Raw genomic sequence first — 10,852 nt, 5'->3', positions numbered from 1 at the left:
GGTGTGTGATCTCATGTCAGTATATCAGTGATGTCATCAGCAGGGGGCGGGGCTGTGACTACCTCTCAGACAGGATGTACAGGCAGGTTGTCAGCAGTAATAGATGTTCCTGTAGTATCAGGTGTGTGATCTCATGTCAGTATATCAGTGATGTCATCAGCAGGGGGCGGGGCTGTGACTACCTCTCAGACAGGATATACAGGCAGGTTGTCAGCAGTAATAGATGTTCCTGTAGTATAAGGTGTGTGATCTCATGTCATTATATCAGTGATGTCATCAGCAGGGGGCGGGGCTGTGACTACCTCTCAGACAGGATGTACAGGCAGGTTGTCAGCAGTAATAGATGTTCCTGTAGTATCAGGTGTGTGATCTCATGTCAGTATATCAGTGATGTCATCAGCAGGGGGCGGGGCTGTGACTACCTCTCAGACAGGATGTACAGGCAGGTTGTCAGCAGTAATAGATGTTCCTGTAGTATCAGGTGTGTGATCTCATGTCAGTATATCAGTGATGTCATCAGCAGGGGGCGGGGCTGTGACTACCTCTCAGACAGCATACACAGGCAGGTTGTCAGCAGTAATAGATGTTCCTGTAGTATAAGGTGTGTGATCTCATGTCATTATATTAGTGATGTCATCAGCAGGGGGCGGGGCTGTGACAACCTCTCAGACAGGATACACAGACAGGTTGTCAGCAGTAATAGATGCTCCTGTAGTATCAGGTGTGTGATCTCATGTCATTATACCAGTGATGTCATCAGCAGGGGGCGGGGCTGTGACAACCTCTCAGACAGGATATACAGGCAGGTTGTCAGCAGTAATAGATGTTCCTGTAGTATCAGGTGTGTGGATCTCATGTCATTATATCAGTGATGTCATCAGCAGGGGACGGGGCTGTGACAACCTCTCAGACAGGATATACAGGCAGGTTGTCAGCAGTAATAGATGTTCCTGTAGTATCAGGTGTGTGATCTCATGTCATTATACCAGTGATGTCATCAGCAGGGGGCGGGGCTGTGACTACCTCTCAGACAGGATATACAGACAGGTTGTCAGCAGTAATAGATGTTCCTGTAGTATCAGGTGTGTGATCTCATGTCATTATACCAGTGATGTCATCAGCAGGAGGCGGGGCTGTGACTACCTCTCAGACAGGATGTACAGGCAGGTTGTCAGCAGTAATAGATGTTCCTGTAGTATCAGGTGTGTGATCTCATGTCAGTATATCAGTGATGTCATCAGCAGGGGGCGGGGCGGGGCGGGGCTGTGACTACCTCTCAGACAGGATATACAGGCAGGTTGTCAGCAGTAATAGCAGTTCCTCACACTGTGACAGTACATGTTATGGGCGCTGCTTTAACATGCAGTCCACGCCGTCCATGATCTCAGCGCACCCGCTGTAGTAGCGCCATTTTCAGCCTCTGACCAGACTAGTGCTCCAGGCGGTCTCCTCTAGTGTACGGTATAACAGACTGGACTGGTTTAGGCGTAGATTCCTCTCGCACGGCGCTGTCCTATGACCAGTAAATGAGTCGCGGTTCAGTTTCTACATTTTATTATTTAAAACTTTGTGAACAATTCCAGAGAAGAAAAAAAAAAAGAGAGACTATTAAAAGACAGGGGAGGGGGCAGCGTCGGGGAACAAGCAATGTACATCATACCCCCGATCTAAGGGACAATGGAGGCAGCCACTGTGTGGGACATTGACTAGGCTCCAGAGGCACTTGGTGCCTCATACCTCAGCAAGGTCAATGGTTTCTAATGAACTGATAATCAGGATGAATATTGCCCTCGTCTACACAATGGCCGCCTCATCCGCTTTGGTCCGTGTTTCTATCGCCATCTCTTTACGATCACGGCACCTCCATCACGTGAGCCGCAGGGGCACCTGACCTCAGGAAAATAAATTAAGCTTGGGGAGGTTCTCATGTCTGATTAACCTCTTCAGTGGTGACCCTGAGCAATAAAGAGACAGACGCCATTGGCCCGGGTGCGGGGGTTCAGTTACAGAAATGTGAGAAGAGCAGAGGATTGTGGGCGTTCAGTACAAGGCGGCAAAGAACGTAAGATGCGGAGGAGCCTCAAGATGGAGGCCACGCTCTTCTCCGGTTATCGGCTGAGCTACAAATATTAAGATAAAAAATATAAAAATAAAATAACCACACAGAACGGCTGAAGGCACGAAAGCTACAGGTAATGATCTCCGGGGACAGGGCCGCGGCCCCACATCTAGAGGCTAGGTTCTCTATTACACCCTCTTACAGGAATGTGAGTTTCGGCAGGCAGGTTAAACCGCCATTGGTGAAGGGCGGCGCTCGCAGTAACTAGCGGGGGAGGGACACGGCTGACTGGATGTTGCCCTTCTTGTGCCCACCTGGCAATGAAATGATCACAATACAGAAAGAAGCTAAATATTCAAGAGCCACAGACCGGGAAGAGGCGCAGGTTTAACGCATCGCTGGAGAAGAATGGGTTAAAGCTACAGGCACTCCACGGTTGGCTGCTGTGTTCTGCTCCTCGTACTGGAGTTAATGCCGTAAAACCGTTACACGCACAAAGCCCTGCGGCCTCGGCGAGTGAAGATGAACGCTACGACCGTGTCCGAGGCAATCCTGGGGTAAAAGGCGGTAAATCCAACCCCGCCACATTCGGCACCCGGCGCCCTCGCCTCTCTGGACACAGGTTGTGCTTTAAAACATCTGCAAAACCGGAAATGATAGGGGAAAAAAAAAATGTCAGCTGTGCCGAGAGAGAGGGGAGCGGAGGGTTCCACCTGTGAAGGCAGAAGGGGTTAAGATTACTGCTCCCCACGCCCGACTCCATCCAGCAGAGGAAAGGTTAATTACAAAATGAGACACTCAGAATAAAAACTGTAAAATTTCAAGAAGGGCGAAACTTTGCTCCCGTCTCCTGCCGACGTCACCAGCGGCCCTGCAAGGAGAAGAGAAGACCATCAGCCAGCAGGCACTACTACCCTCATCATCACATAGAGCACCACTATTCCAGTAGGTCAGGCACGGCCAAACTGCGGCTCTCCAGCTGTTGTAAAACTACAACTCCCACCATGCCCTGCTTGTAGGCTGATAGCTGTAGACTGTCCGGGCATGATGGGAGTTGTAGTTTTACAACAGCTGGAGAGCCTCAGGTTGGCCATCCCTGGAGTAGGTTAACAGAGTTCACTGTTCTGCAGCTTCAGAGCTGAAATCGCCCAGCATTCCCTGCGTATTAATTGCATCATTATATAAGAAAATAAGCTCCAGCCCCAGGTCCCGTGTGACCAGCAGGAACGCGCAGCGCCTCACCCTGGGGTTAGAAGAGGCCGCAGTCCTTCAGGTTATTCTTGATGATCACATCCGTCACCGCATCAAACACAAACTGGACGTTTTTCGTGTCTGTTGCACAGGTGAAGTGCGTGTAGATCTCCTTGGTGTCGCGTCTCTTGTTCAGGTCCTCAAACTTGCTCTGGATGTAGCTGGCGGCTTCATCGTATTGGTTAGCACCTGCAGGAAGGCCATGACCACAGGTTAGCAGGAGGCCCCGCCAGAGACAAGCAAGAAACAGAGGGTGGGGGCCCAAAATCAGACCGGGGGCCACACCGTATGTACTAAAGACCTGCACCAAAAATACATTTCTCATATAGCAGGATCTGTGGATGACCGGTGGAGGCCATTCCTCAATGTGAACTCATGGTCCCGCCTGACAAATCTGGGTTCTCAGTGGTTGGTTAAAACGTGAAGGGTCACTTTAAATCAAGTTTAGTGGAGTATGGCGGGAACGAGACACTGACGCACGGAACATATAAACTGCGGCGTTCAAGGAGTAGTGACAACCACAGGCGTTCGGATGGAGGGTGAGGTCACCTGTGTATTCAGGGAAGCAGATGGCGAGAGGACTCTGGGTGATCTTCTCCTCAAACAGATCCTTCTTATTCAGGAAGAGGATGATGGACGTCTCCGTGAACCATTTGTTGTTGCAAATGCTGTCGAAGAGCTTCATGCTTTCATGCATCCGGTTCTGTAGAGAAAGAAGAAAACGTAAGGCAGCTCTCACCTGCAGTAGTAAAATCACCAGAGGTGCACGGATGCCGCTCCTGGATGCGGTATATACAGTAAGAAAAAGAAGAAAATCCAGCTCTCTCCGGTGAAAAAATGAAAAACTTTAATCCAGCAAGTTTAAAATCCATACAGGTGTACAAATAGCAGTCAACGCGTTTCAGACCTCAGAGAAATATGGGTCCTTCCTCATGACAAACCATGTTGTCATGAGGAAGGACCCATATTTCTCTGAGGTCTGAAACGCGTTGACTGCTATTTGTACACCTGTATGGATTTTAAACTTGCTGGATTCAAGTTTTTCATTTTTTCACTGTAGAGAAAGAAGAGAACAGGGGCGTGACAACTTGTGCATTCCCCCCCCCCCCGCCCCCCGCTGTCAACCAAATCATACTGTGCATCACTGCGTTGGTGGCATCTTCTCCAGCTCAGGAGTTTCATGTAGTTCACATGTGGCCATATTACAGGAACTGCAGCTGATCTATAAAGCTTTACTCACCATCTCCTCGTCTTCCGCCAGGACGAGGTCATAAGCGCTGAGAGCCACACAGAAGATGATAGCCGTCACCCCCTCAAAGCAGTGGATCCATTTCTTCCGCTCAGACCGCTGTCCACCGACATCAAACATCCTGCAGCAAGAGGAAGTGAAGAAACCTTTCCTGAGCTCGAGCACCAGACATTGTGCAATCTGCACGTGAGAGTGCAAAGCATGGCGTAAAAGTGGCTGGAGTAGAAACGTACCGACCCCAGCTTTAAAAAAAATATCTGCTAATATCACTTAATTTATTCACTGACTTTCATATAAATGTAGAGAAGTTTAGAAATGTTAATCAATATATTATGTTCTGTCAATCTAAAGCCCTTATTAATCAAAAACATTGATATGCAGGAGAACATCAGTCCTCATCTCTCTATAAAAGTGACAACTTCCCCTCTAACCCTGTCCTTATACTATACACAGTGATAAGCAGCGTGTTCTAGTGATGATAGATAATCAGTCCTCGCCTCTCCTGCCCTTATACTATACACAGTGATGAGCAGCGTGTTCTAGTGATGATAGATAATCAGTTCTCGCCTCTCCTATGTTCTCTCCTGCCCTTATACTATACACAGTGATAAGCAGCGTGTTCTAGTGATGATAATCAGTTCTTACCTCTCCTATGTTCTCTCCTGCCCGTTATACTATACACAGTGATAAGCAGCGTGTTCTAGTGATGATAGATAATCAGTTCTCGCCTCTCCTATGTTCTCTCCTGCCCTTATACTATACACAGTGATAAGCAGCGTGTTCTAGTGATGATAATCAGTTCTTACCTCTCCTATGTTCTCTCCTGCCCGTTATACTATACACAGTGATAAGCAGCGTGTTCTAGTGATGATAATCAGTCCTTGCCTCTCCTATGTTCTCTCCTGCCCGTTATACTATACACAGTGATAAGCAGCGTGTTCTAGTGATGATAATCAGTCCTTGCCTCTCCTATGTTCTCTCCTGCCCGTTATACTATACACAGTGATGAGCAGGGTGTTCTAGTGGTGCTAGATAATCAGTCCTCGCCTCTCCTGTCCTTATACTATACACAGTGATGAGCAGGGTGTTCTAGTTGTGATAGATAATCAGTTCTCCTCCTCTCCCGTCCCTTATACTAGATATCTTTATGCAGCTCCAAGGCCTTTAATTACAATGCCTGAATCTGTGCTGCACATGCCTGAGTAGTTAAAGGGGTTCTCCAGGAATTAAAAAAATAAAAATACCTAAATAAATATATTCCCAATTACCTTTTATTAGTTATAATGGATTGTTTTATCTAGGGAGCAATCAGGAGAAATAAAATGGCTGCCATCCTATTAGTTCACACAAAACCTGTCCTAATCACATAGGACAAGTTACTGCAGAACTCTGAGCCAAAGATCTGCCTTATCCCGCTCTGCTACTTGTGAGGGTTCAGAATCCTGAATACAGATGATAAAATCTTCAAATTAATCTCTGTAGCAATGGAGTTCATGAGGAGACATGAAGTACAGAGAGGATGGGCAGGACAGACTGTGGTAACGTGGGGCTGCATGCAAGTGCTGCTCATCATCCACATCCCTGCCCTCCTCTCTGTACATCATATCTCCTATTAAACTGTATTCTTGTAATCCCTGACAAGCAGAGCCGAGAGGAGGATGAGGCACCTCTTTAGCTCAGTGTTGTGAAGAAACTTGTCCTGCTGTGTGAGATTAGGACAGATTTTCTGTGCACTAATAGGAAGGCGGCCATTTTATTTCTCCTACTGATTGACAAAACCAGCCATTATAACTATTATAAATATATCCCCATATAACGTTCATTAAAGTAAAAATTTAAGAATTAAAATTTTCTTAATTCCTGGAGAACCCCTGTAAAGAGGACCCCCCCCCCCCCCCCCCTTATGTTGTGTCGTTCCTTTATTATTTCTAATAGAAGTTATGAATTAATTGCGGAGCTGCAGATGGCAGGTAAGTCTGAGGCTTTCCACTGCGGAGGCTGCGGCCTCCTGTGCAAGGCCATTTACTGCCTCCCCTCTAAGGCCGCGCCACGTCTCACGTTTCTTCTATTCCCATTCAGACTCGCACAGGAGTCTCTGCATTCCCAGCACAGAGCTTCTCCGTTTCGGAGGACAAACTCCTAGATTTCGTACAATTCTTCAGTGGGTAACAATGGCTCCAGTAATTAGATGCCGAGCGCATTCCATATTTACTTCCAGGACTTCAGAAAGCGTCGGGAATTTCAGAAATTGGATTCCTATAAATATGGTTTATGTTCTATGTAAAAGCCGGATGTCACCATCTTATACAGGAAATCTGTCACTAAATTATTGGCCATGGCTTCCCTTCTAGAAGTATCTCGCTGCTGGGGGCGTCCTGCGGACAGCAGCTGCGCTTACACACAGTGACCACCAGGTGGCGGCACGCTACTACACTGTGGGGCTTTTTATATAGTGGAAGATGAAGATGTGATTATTCTATTATCAGTCGGGGGACATTCACTGGGGACCACATCACAGGACCCCATAATCAGTGACAGGTCAGGGGTCACAGGGGAAGGAGGAGGCCGACCCGAGCCTCACACCTCCATACAGAAACAATAGCATTATAAACGTGTTATAACCGTGAGCGATGTCATCGCGGGGCGGGAGAAGACGCCGCCGAGCGCTCGTTATACGCACTTGAAATGGAGATCTTTGAAGGTGAAATGTGTCTCCACGATCCCCGTGGTTTTTACTCTCGTCCTCAGGACGTCCTGCTGCGTGGGCACGTAGTCCGACCGGGCGATCCGCTCCAGATCATTCAGATAGCTGCAGGGACACAAATTAGAATTAGTCCAGAATATCGGACAATCTGGCGCACAGAACGATATCTCGTTATCCCAGCCAGTAATTAATTACACAGATTATCGTCCACCGCGTCGTCGCCGCTCTGCGCCAGGTCTCAACTTGTTGCGAGGCCCCAGTGGGGATGACAATGCTTCTCACACTGGCTCCCGGGGGCCCGGCGCTTACCTCCCTGCTAATTAATACTGATTTGACCTCGTTAACGCGTCTAATGAGCCATTTACGCAGCTGCTGCAAAACCATAAGAAATTATGGTGGAAGATATTTAGTACATTAACCCCTGAGGGACTGAGCTGCAAACAAGCCCCAGGGGACCCCCGCTGTGGAGTAAACGAACGTTTCCTTCTCCTTCCTGCCCGATAGGATAACAGGTGCTGCCATGTTGTCACCCCACATCATCCCAGTAGTGAGACCCCCAGTGAGATGAAGGCCCCCTCAGCATGTACACTATATACACACCCTGACGCATCGGCACAGTATTGGGGGGGGGGGGGTACTTTGCATTTCTTTTTCTGCCGAGTCCACGCAGGATCCCTTTACATGGCACCGACCGGCCGCGCGCTTCATGCAAACCCTGCTTTGCATTTATATAATTTGCCATTAACCACTTGTCTGCTGGAGGGAAAACCACATGACATCAGATGGAAATGAGCAGGAGGAGGGCGCGACAAGATTTAAGGGGCCGATGCAGAATTTTGTGAATACAGCATCCATTCTAGAATGGAAACTGCTGCAGAATTTCTAATAGACTTTACGTTTCTTGCCATTTTCAAGATCTCTGCTGTCAGTGAACTCCTATTTTCATCCAGACCTAGTCCTGCTCACACAGCTGCGGTGCTTGTTACAGTGCATCAGCCTGGAGAGTCCAGGATCGGTCGGTCATTTGCACGGCTGCTGTGTGAGGATGAGGACGGGCGCTGGAATTGTCTTGACATGATGACCCCCACAGGAGAGGATGCTGGAGACCCCCTCCTGTATAATCAGCTCCCCCCGGGAGTCCAGAAAAGCTGGGTCATCTGTGGAGGACGCAGGGTTGTCACCAAGCTTTCCCGGAGAGATGAAGGAACAGTTCTGCCTTATTACTGCGCTATTAACCATGGCGGTAATTGGCCCCGAGATCTTCATCCCTGACAACTCCCGATTCCTGAAGTAATCTGTCCCCTGACAACCTTTGACCTGGGAGGTAATTGGTCCCTGAGATCTACATCCCTGACAACTCATCCTCTTGGTTGTGCAGGGTCCCGCTCTCTCACGAAGGCGTCAATCGTGCCAGTGCCATCCCCCAGAAACCTCCGGGGATAGTTTGCATCTTGGAACATGTTACATGCAAATAAGTTTTCCGATACGCCAGCCCCGCCCCTCTCCCGCAGCCGCGCACATCCTAAATATAGAGTCCGACCGAAACCACAGACCCAAGGAAACGTAGAAATCACCAGGACAACTACCCTACTGTGTGAACAACAACTCCAAGCATGCCACTCCCACTGGGCCTCATAGTTAGGACTACGATCACATTGGTCACTGATCCTCATCCTAAAACAGTGTTGCCCATAGCAACCAGAAAATCAGAAGTGATAAAAAAAAACTGAGACCCTCCATTAGATCTGTTCTGGAGGACGCCTGCCCCAAACGAACCCGGATCCACCGGACGTTCTCGGGACCATGGTAGAACCCGGATCCACCGGACGTTCTCGGGACCATGGTAGAACCCGGATCCACCGGACGTTCTCGGGACCATGGTAGAACCCGGATCCACCGGACGTTCTCGGGACCATGGTAGAACCCGGATCCACCGGACGTTCTCGGGACCATGGTAGAACCCGGATCCACCGGACGTTCTCGGGACCATGGTAGAACCCGGATCCACCGGACGTTCTCGGGACCATGGTAGAACCCGGATCCACCGGACGTTCTCGGGACCATGGTAGAACCCGGATCCACCGGACGTTCTCGGGACCATGGTAGAACCCGGATCCACCGGACGTTCTCGGGACCATGGTAGAACCCGGATCCACCGGACGTTCTCGGGACCATGGTAGAACCCGGATCCACCGGACGTTCTCGGGACCATGGTAGAACCCGGATCCACCGGACGTTCTCGGGACCATAGTGTAACCCGGATCCACCGGACGTTCTCGGGACCATAGTAGAACCCGGATCCACCGGACGTTCTCGGGACCATAGTGTAACCCGCATCCACCGGACGTTCTCGGGACCATAGTGTAACCCGCATCCACCGGACGTTCTCGGGACCATAGTGTAACCCGCATCCACCGGACGTTCTCAGGACCATAGTGTAACCCGCATCCACCGGACGTTCTCAGGACCATAGTGTAACCCGGATCCACCGGACGTTCTCAGGACCATAGTGTAACCCGCATCCACCGGACGTTCTCAGGACCATAGTGTAACCCGGATCCACCGGACGTTCTCAGGACCATAGTGTAACCCGGATCCACCGGACGTTCTCAGGACCATAGTGTAACCCGGATCCACCGGACGTTCTCAGGACCATAGTGTAACCCGGATCCACCGGACGTTCTCAGGACCATAGTGTAACCCGGATCCACCGGACGTTCTCAGGACCATAGTGTAACCCGGATCCACCGGACGTTCTCAGGACCATAGTGTAACCCGGATCCACCGGACGTTCTCAGGACCATAGTGTAACCCGGATCCACCGGACGTTCTCAGGACCCTGGTGTAACCCGGATCCACCGGACGTTCTCAGGACCATAGTGTAACGTGCAAGAGAACAGAAGGCGAGGAATCGTCACCAGTTTACCGAAAAGGAAAAACTAAAGTCTCACATAGGACATAAAGGTCTTCAGCCCCTTTAGGCCTCTCACACGAACGGTGCGGATTAGGTCCGGAGGCGTTCAGTGAAACTCGCACCATTTTGCAAGTAAGTTCAGTCAGTTTTGTCTGCGTTTTTTCCACGCGGGTGCAATGCGTTTTGATGCGTTTTTCACGCGCGCGATTAAAAAAAAAAAAACTGAATGTTTACAAACAACGTCTCTTAGCAACCAGTGAAAAACGCATCGCACCCGCACTTGATTCCGGATGCGATGCATTTTTCACTGAAGACCCATTCACTTCTATGGGGCCAGCGCTGCGTGACAAACGCAGAATATAGAACGGTTTTTCACGCAACGCACGAGTGATGCGGGAAAAATCTGCTCATTTACACAGACCCATTGAAATGAATGGGCCAGGACTCCGTGCGGGTGCAATGCGTTCACGTCACGCATTGCACCTGCGCGGAAAACTCACTCTTCACCCCCGGGCAAAGGGGCCGAAGACTCACGCCCCGGGCAAAGGGGCCGAAGACTCACGCCCCGGGCAAAGGGGCCGAAGACTCACGCCCCGGGCAAAGGGGCCGAAGACTCATGTCCATGTGAAACGTTAGTTTCTCCTTCTCAGTAAATCAGTGAGGATTTCGCACCTT

General features: G+C 49.7%; 1 protein-coding gene across 1 annotated transcript in view; it reads right to left on the bottom strand.

Annotated features, from left to right (window-relative positions):
• Positions 1-1,537: 1,537 nt before the first annotated feature.
• GNAI2 (G protein subunit alpha i2) overlaps positions 1,538-10,852 on the bottom strand; it is a 29,012-nt gene continuing 19,697 nt past the window's right edge. The window contains exons 5-9 of the mRNA XM_044273158.1: positions 7,240-7,368; positions 4,551-4,680; positions 3,860-4,013; positions 3,302-3,499; positions 1,538-2,930 (exon numbers count right to left, since the gene is read on the bottom strand). Coding sequence (XP_044129093.1) covers positions 3,309-3,499; positions 3,860-4,013; positions 4,551-4,680; positions 7,240-7,368 — 604 coding nt within the window. The 3' untranslated portion in view covers positions 1,538-2,930; positions 3,302-3,308. The remainder of the gene's footprint in view (positions 2,931-3,301; positions 3,500-3,859; positions 4,014-4,550; positions 4,681-7,239; positions 7,369-10,852) is intronic.

The sequence above is a fragment of the Bufo gargarizans genome, unplaced genomic scaffold (genome assembly GCF_014858855.1).
Source record: "Bufo gargarizans isolate SCDJY-AF-19 unplaced genomic scaffold, ASM1485885v1 fragScaff_scaffold_432_pilon, whole genome shotgun sequence".
NCBI lineage: Eukaryota > Metazoa > Chordata > Amphibia > Anura > Bufonidae > Bufo > Bufo gargarizans.
Note: the sequence above shows the minus strand (reverse complement) of the source record. Positions and strands in the feature narration are given on the sequence as shown.